The sequence below is a fragment of the Marmota flaviventris genome, chromosome 8 (assembly GCF_047511675.1).
Source record: "Marmota flaviventris isolate mMarFla1 chromosome 8, mMarFla1.hap1, whole genome shotgun sequence".
Lineage (NCBI taxonomy): Eukaryota > Metazoa > Chordata > Mammalia > Rodentia > Sciuridae > Marmota > Marmota flaviventris.
Window position 1 is genome coordinate 117,320,064 of NC_092505.1, and position 8,810 is coordinate 117,328,873.

The 8,810-nt window shown below is 37.2% G+C and overlaps 1 protein-coding gene across 3 annotated transcripts in view; it reads left to right on the top strand.

Moving 5' to 3' along the window:
- Positions 1 to 6,638, top strand: part of Plscr4 (phospholipid scramblase 4) — a 40,219-nt gene extending 33,581 nt beyond the window's left edge. For 2 of the 3 annotated variants that reach the window (XM_071615849.1, XM_071615847.1), the window contains 2 exons: positions 1,241 to 1,399; positions 4,159 to 6,638. In XM_071615849.1, the coding sequence (XP_071471950.1) occupies positions 1,241 to 1,399; positions 4,159 to 4,206 (207 nt within the window). In that variant the 3' untranslated portion in view covers positions 4,207 to 6,638. The remainder of the gene's footprint in view (positions 1 to 1,240; positions 1,400 to 4,158) is intronic. The other variant, XM_071615848.1, reaches the window with a different exon arrangement.
- Positions 6,639 to 8,810: the final 2,172 nt, after the last annotated feature.

Below are 8,810 nucleotides of genomic sequence, written 5' to 3' on the forward strand. Positions count from 1 at the left end.
TCTCTTATGTGTTTCCTATAATGCCCAATAAATTTCCCCAAGTTCCCATTTTATATCACCATATCATTAAACACTACTTACTTATAAAAGACAATTCTAGAAAATACAGATAAGCCAAATTGCAGGGTAGGCTGTTCTGTTGCCAAGGGACATTCACGTATACTCTCTGTGGTGAGAGCTAGGGTCCCCTTTGGCATCCTGATAAGCCAAATTGCAGGGTAGGCTGTTCCTGTTGCCAAGGGACATTCACGTATACTCTCTGTGGTGAGAGCTAGGGTCCCCTTTGGCATCCTGATGTATGTTTAGGCAGGGTGGATTTCTCTCCCAAAAGCTCAAGTCACAAGTAGTGGACAGTACCATGACATCTGCTTTTGCTCTTAGGTTTCTCCCATTTCCCAATTCCCACCCTTTGTTCTATGGAGAAGAATTCAATGATCAATTCCAATCACAGTCACAAAAGGAGTTCCCAGAGATGGGGACTTTGATTCTGGGCACTAGAGTTTTTGGCACACATGAAGGGAAAGAATTTCAGCATGCACTAGTCAGAGTCACAGATTTATTCAGGAGAGCAAAAACACATTCAAGAAAGAATGCAGACTATCGCAGGGTAGTGGCATCTTTTAGGGTAAAGTAAGAAATACACATTCAAGGGAGATTTCCAGCCATCTCCAGAGGGAGATTCAGCACTGCTTGGTGTAGGGTGTTGATATTTATAGAAGTACAGATGCTAGGAACTGGATTAGAGGTAAAGTCTGAAGTTACACAATATCCTGCCAGTTTTCCCATGTTTAAGTATTGTCATCATGATGACATCATTTTTGCAGGAGAACATGGGCAAGAATGAAGGAAGTCTTGGACTGGGTTGCTCAGGAATGCTTGTTTTGCATTTCAAAGGTTCAGGGGGTTTCCTGAATTCCAAAGGTTCCTGGATGCTTCTCAGTCTATCTTCTTTTTCCTGTATCCCCAAATTCCTATCTCACTCTGACAAGGTCTCCTGCTAGCTCAACTAGAAGATGAGGAAAGAGCAGTCACCCGAGGATTGCAAGATATATTTCAAGTTAGTTTCCAGTTTTACAACATGTAATCCTTCTTGGCCATAATATCCTCATTTGAAATTATGTGATTATTCTTCTCCTGCCTGAATTTATGCTATCACAGCATGAACTGCAGTGTGTGGAAGACTGAGACATGTGCTTTAATACTTTTCAGTCCTCATCAAGTCACATTCTTGTCATTGTAGGTCCAGTCCCTGGACGGTGTGTCCAGCATTGGCAGCATTATCCGTAAGTGGAATGGTCTGTTGTCCAACATGGGAGATGCTGACCACTTTGACATCCACTTCCCGTTGGACCTGGATGTGAAGATGAAAGCCATGATATTTGGAGCTTGCTTCCTCATTGTGAGCCTTTTGTCTTTTGACTTATCCCAAGGGATTCATTTCTTCTGATGAGAAGCAGCGTAGCACAGTAGAAAGGGAATCAACTTTAAAACTGACCCATTTCTGTCTGTGTCACTTTCTTTTTAAATTTAATTTATTTTAATTTGTTATATATGACAGTAGAATGCATTACAATTCATATTATACTTATAAAGCACAATTTTTCATATTTCTGGTTGTATACAAAGTAGAGTCACACCATTTGTACATGTACTTAAGGTAATGATGTCCATTGCATTCCACCATTCTTCTTCTCCCCATACCCTCTCCCTTTCCTGCCTTCCTCTTTGCCCTATCTAGAGTTCATCTAATCCTTCCATGCCTCTCCCCACCCCCAACCCCGTTATGAATCAGCATCCTTAAATCAGAGAAAACATTCAGCATTTGTTTTTTTGGGTTTGGCTAACTTCGCTTAGCATTATATTCTCCAACACTGTCCATTTACCTGCAAATGCCATGATTTTATTCTCTTTTAATGATGAATTGTGTATATACACCACATTTTCTTTATGCATTCATCTACTGGAAGGGCATCTAGGTTGCTTCCACAATTTAGCTATTGTGAATTTTGTTGCTATAAACATTGATGTGGCTGTGTCCCTGTGGTATGCTTGTTTTTAAGTCCCTTGTGTATAGACCGAGGAATGGGATAGCTGGGTCAAATGGGGGTTCTATTCCCATTTTTCCAAGGATTCTCCATACTGCTTTCCATATTGGCTGTACCAATTTGCAGTCCCACCATCAATGTATGAATGTGCCTTTTCCCCCACATCCTCGCCAATACATATTGTTGTTTGTATTCATAATAGCTGCCATTCTGACTGGAGTGAGATAAAATCTTAGAGTAGGATTTACATTTCTCTAATTGCTGAGATGTTGAATATTTTTTCATATATTTGTTGATTGATTGTATATCATCTTCTGAAAAGTGTCTTTTCAGTTCTTTGGCCTATTTATTGATTGAGTTATTTGTTGTTTTGGTATCAGGATTTTTGAATTCTTTATATATCCTAGAGATTAGTGCTCTATCTGATGTGTGAGGGGTAAAGATTTGCTATCAAGATGCAGGCTCTCTATTCACCTCACTGATTGTTTCTTTTGCCGAGAAGAAGCTTTTTAGTGTGAATCTATCCCATTTATTGATTCTTGATTTTAATTCTTGTGCTATAGAAGTATTATAAAGGAAGTCAGGGCCTACTCTGACATGATGGAGATTTGGTCCTACTTTTTCTTCTAATAGGTACAGTGATTCTAGTTTAATTCCTAGGTCCTTGATCCACTTTGAATTGAGTTTTGTGCATGGTGAGAGATAGAGGTTTAATTTCATTTTGTTGTATATGGATTTCCAGTTTTCCCAGCACAATTTGTTGAAGAGGCTGTCTTTTCTCCAATGTACGTTTTTGGCACCTTTGTCTAATATAAGATAACTAACTATGTGGGTTAGTCTCTGTGTCCTGTATTCTGTACCATTGGTCTGTAGATCTATTTTGGTGCCAATACTGTGCTGTTTTTGTTACTATAGTTTAAGGTCTGCTATAGTGATGCCTCCTGGTTCATTTTTCCTGCTAAGGATTGCTTTAGCTATTCTGGATCTCTTATTTTTCCAGATGGATTTTATGACTATTTTTCTATTTTTATGAAGAACGTCATTGGGATTTTGATTGGAATTGCATTAAATCTGTATAGTGCTTTTGGTAGTATGGTCATTTTGACAATATTAATTCTGCCTATCCAAGAACAAGGTAGATCTTTCCATCTCTAAGGTCTTTTTAAATTTCTTTCTTTAGCATTCTGTAGTTTCTTTGTAGAGATCTTTCACCTCTTTAGTTAAGTTGATTCCCAAGTATTTTATTTTATTTTTTTTATTCTATCATAAATGGCGTAGAAATCCTTTCAGAGGATTTCTCATTGATATACAGAAATGCCTTTGATTTATGGGTGCTGATTTTATATGCTGCTTTGCTGAATTCATTTACTAGTTCTAGAAGTTTTCTGGTGGAATTTTTTTGGTCTTGTAGGTATAGAATCATATCATCAGCAAATAGAGCTAATTTGAGTTCTTCTTTTCCTATCTGTATCCCTTTAATTTCTTTCGTCGAATTGCTCTGGCCAGTGTTTCAAGAACTATGTTATGTCTGTGTCATATTCTAGGTACATATTTTGCAAAGCGTTTAGCATTTGAGATCCTCAGTTTCCTCATGTGTAAGTAGAGATAAAAAGATTTACATTTTTAAGGATGTGGATATTAGCTATCACATAAGTAAAGTAGTCAGGAGAGTGCTTGGAAGATATTAGGCATTCAATGGATTTTACATCATTTCATATTATTTATCATTCTCACTACTTCCTAGTACTCATTCTGTGATTTTTAGTGAAATCAATAGCTCCAAGCCAATGCCCTTTTCCCAGTTCTCAGTGCCTGTCATTCTACTCCTGGTGTTGTACCATCCTCAGATTTATTAAGTTTTTCTTCCTTCTAATGATAAAGTTTTGTTAATCACTACTGAAAATGGAAAGCTTATTGTCTACCACATTTCCAAATTTGTAATTGCTGCTGTTAACATAAAGTTCCTCTTCATAAAGATTTCATTAGATGTATTTATCGTAACAGGAATGGGAGACTCCCCTAGTAAATTATAAAGGATAATAGTGTACATATTTTATGTGATTATCTATGTACTTATCCATCTGTCAACATGTGATTCTTTTTCCAATTTCAGGACTTCATGTACTTTGAAAGGTCTCCACCACAACGCTCATCAAGATAGAGAGACACAGCCAATCATCAATTATGGTTAATGCAAAAAATTGGAAAAAACTGCCTTAGGCTTACAGTTAACCCTCAATTATTTGCAAGTATATGTCTCTGCTTTGCAGATTCTTTGTATTGGGGGTAAGCTTTGACAGCCAGACTGAGAGTGTGAGTCCAAGACCACAGTCAGAACATGTGCTTCAGCTCAGAATCTGTCTACCCGGTGGCCTGGGAATTCCTTCTGAGAAGCGACGACCATTTACCAAGGAAGCACACACAAACAAGCTTTTTAATGCTGTGGCCCTGGGATGTGGGAACATGAATCCAGAGTTCCCACATCTATAGGTAGTGAAATGGCAGACTGCTATTGAGACCTGGCTTCTATCTCTAGCCCTTTCCCCTTTCTTCTCTCCATTAATATGTCCTTTAGTAGGAAGCAAACTCACTTTCTGGTAAAAATAATTATATACTTCATCTGTAAAGACCAAAGGGTAGACAGACAGAAATATTACATTGTATTGTAAAAGGAAATTTTTACTTGTGCACCAATATCCAAACCTCATTCTGGCCAGGCACAGTGGTGCATGCCTGTAATCCCAGTGGCTCAGGAGGCTGAGGCAGAGAATCTTGAGTCTAAAGCCAGCCTAAGCAATTCAGTGAGGCCCTAAGCAACCCAGCAAGACCCTGTCTCTAAATAAAATATAAGCAATAGCTGGGGATGTGGCTCAGTGGTTGAGTACCCCGCTGGATTCAATGCCTGGTACCAAAAAATCCCCCCCAAAAACAAACAAACTAAAAAAGCCCATTCTGCCAAGTATATAAAAGTTTCAGCAAGAAATTCAATTTTATTACAAAATAAAACATGTATTCTTTTTTATTATAATTTTTATATATTACATGCTATTTTTTTTTATTCCTGGACATGGACAATCAGAAGCTGTGTGTATCTAAAGGCAGGATCAGACTATCAGGAAAACAGCTGACCAGGACCACAGCTAACCAAGATCTCAGTATCGTAGGGACATTAATGTCCTTACAGGAACCCTGCATTCAATACATCTATACATAATAATTTGCACATTTAATGTAGAATGTCTGTTGGTCACCAATGCCTTACACATGAATGTCAAATATTGTCTGTTGAATCTCTTTATCTCACTGGATGTGATACAAAATAAATGACTTTTTCCTTTCAAAATCCCAGGTGACCATAAAACTGCTCCAATGGCAAGAAATGTAGATACATTTTCAATTTTTAAATGTAACATTTTGTGTAGCGGTTTATAAAAGTGCAAGCTACAAATCCTGATGCTGCTTAATACCGCTTTGCTGCTTTTTATTTACATATTGCATAAATTTTACACGAAGAAAACAGTAAAACACAGCCATCATGGTAGTTCTGTATGGTCTATAGGTTATCAATAAGGATTATGCAGGACTGACAGAGTCGAAACATCCCTTGTGCTCCTTTGTAGTTAAAAGCAGGGTGGGGCAGGGCACAGCAGTACATGCCTGTAATCCCAGCCACCTGGGAGGCAGAGGCAGGAAGATTTCAAGTCCAAGATCAACCTCAGCAACTTACCAAGGCCCTAGGGACTTGGAGAGCCCCTGTTTCAAAATAAAACATGAAGAAAGGGCTGGGGTACAAAAAAAAAAAAAAAAAAAAACCAGGGTGTTTAAATGAATACATGGACTGACTTGACTCTGTTGTCTGTCCACTTCATTCCTAGGTATGGACGGTGTTCTTCCAACACAGCCAGTGACAGAATGGGATGCATTCCTCTATGACTTATTAGCTAAAGCAAACCTGAGTATTCTCAGATGGAGTGTTTTGAGATGAAAGCCTTAGCCCTCATTCTTTTTGCAATGAAAGAAAGGAGCCTCATTTTAAAATTATACTAATATTTTAATGGTAAAAGTTGTTTGACTTAGTTATTTGTAATATTCGTTTTTACATGCTGCTAAGAGCTTTTTTTTAAAAAAAATGCAAGAGCTGCTGCTTTCTAAAATAATAATTGCCTTATATTTGAAAATGAAATTATGATCCTAAACAGATAAGTGGAAAGTGTTTTCTGTAATGAGGTCTGACATTTTATACAGAAAACCAGACAAATCGTATTCAGAAAGTTTATGTATGTGAATTTTTTATTGTTACTTTTCGGTATTCAAAGACCTGAAACATATTAATAGTATAACAGGACATATTTTACTTTCTGTTTAAGGTTTTATGGTATTAACATATCTTTTTTTCAGTTACAATGTCTCTTTCTTTAAAACAATGTCATGCATCATATTTTTAACATACAGTTCACATTATCATTTCTTAATGGCATTTCATTGTGTAAAATTAATCTGGTGGACTAAAAACCAAACAGAAGCCGTTTTTCTAAAATGCATGTGTGCATGTGTTTTTAAATATTGCTCATGTTGTTTTGGCTTTCAAATAAATGTAATGTGGTTAATAGTAAAATACTGCCTAATTCTTTGAGTTATGATTGAGGTTGTTTTTTTTGTTTTGTTTTTAGTTGTTGAGGACTTTTGTTTTAATTTATTTATTTAGATGTGGTACTGAGAATCGAACCCAGTGCCTCATACATGCTAGGCAAATACTCTACCACTGAGCCATCATCCTAGTCCATGATTCTTTGAGTATTTTTTACCAAAGGGATTTCTGAAGCAATTTCAGATTAGGGATTAGGCTCATTCAATGTCCTTGCCTTTTTATATAATATAGTATTCATAAAGTCACTTCTGTGGTGTTCAACAGTAGAAACTAAGATTTCTATGTAACCAAGTTAGTTACAAGAGCTAATCCAGTTATTTAAGGTGCATTTGAATTTCTAATATAATAGCAATGTTATTGTATTATGCAGAAAACCTGCTAGAATTTGCAGCTATGTCACTAAACACTGCAATTTAAAGCACTTTTTTTCTTAAGCAGATTTTCCAGAAATTATGCAAAAGAGATGGGTTACAAGACTATCTTACTAGGTGAATTTTCCAACCAATTAAACATTAAGTTCAAATATAGAATAAACAGTTATTCCAGAAACTGACATCTTGCCCCTATTGGGACAAACTAGCTACTTCTCATTTTTTTTTTCTCTTAATTCTCAAGGTTTAATTTAATTTACATGGAAAGAGGAAAGTTTGGAAAACCCAAAGATCTGGATTTAATAGACAAATATCAAATTCAGCTGTTTGACAAGTGCTGGCTAATGTTCAAAGTGGATCGTTCCCATAACTTCACAATGCATTTCCCATTTGCCCCAAAGCTTCTTAAGTTATAAATCACATAAAAGAGAAAAACAGAATGGAACATTGTATACTCAAGGTGAGGTAGTATGCTCTGATGGGATACCAGTTAGCCTGTCTAATAACAGCAGGTGGTAGGCCCTTACTCAGAACTTGCTAAAATGGAAAAAAAAAAAACCAGCAAAAATAAAAACTATATTTTTTTGAAATATTTGTTATAGCCACCAGTCAAAAATGTTACCATCTGGGGCTGGGGTGGTGGCTCAGTGGTAAAGCACTTGCCTAGCATGTGTGAGGCACTGGGTTCAATCCTCAGCACCACATAAGATGGATAAAATAAAAGACACTATGTCTATCTACAACTAAAAAATAGAAAAAGTCTTTTTAAAAAAATGTTACCATCCTCTCTACTCTTTTATCCTTCTGATACTTAAGTTATTGAGCATCTGCTAAATTCAGGAACTGAGCTATTTCTGCAAGGCAAAGGGAAATACAAAAATACAAAATAAATAATTACTGCTTTCCAGGGCTCACAAGCTAGTGGATAATATAGATACTTAAACAAAACACACATCTTTGGAACATGCCCAAAACGGTGTTGGAATACTCACAACAGACATGCCACTAGCCCCATCTCAGGTACCATAGAATATTTTTCTGTCAGAGAAGTAAGACAGGCTGCATAGGCTTCATGCCAGGGAAACTTCCTGGCACTATTGGAGGTAAGATGAACTGCATACATAGCTATCTCTGCAAGATGAATACAGGGTGAGTGCAATTGAAAAGACCAGTTTAGCAAACTCCTCAAACAAAGCAGGGATTGACTGTTCACTACAGCAAACTAGCAAACTGCAAGCCCAGGACAGGGTCTGATAGGTTTACTAAGCTCAGTGTTTTTCAAATGAATGGGTGAAAGTCCTAATATGTGTATGACACTCACTGCTAGGTGTTCAAGGAGACAGAAATGAAAACATAGACTTCCATCCCCCAGCAAATACGGCAGAGGCAAATATATTGTTGCAGTGGAAGCTAAGTAACAATTGCATGAAACAAATACACATTTCTTTTTGAAAATGTATATTACTGGCTTCTCACAATTGCATCATGAGGTAGAGGTGGGTCCCAGCTTCATCAGAAGGTGAGAGCAACATGGAGATAGGGTACTAAGCAGTTTCTTTCCCCTGCTGCAACAGTAATGAAGGAAAACTGAAGCTTGGATTAAAGGGGAGGAAAATGAAAGCCACTGGAGGAGGCAGAGAAGACCCTGGAATGCAGCTGACAGAAAAGCTGCTGGTCTAGATGGAACCAGAATGTAGCGAGTCCTATGGTCCTAACCCTATGTTCCCAGTTGCCTAGAGTAGGTTG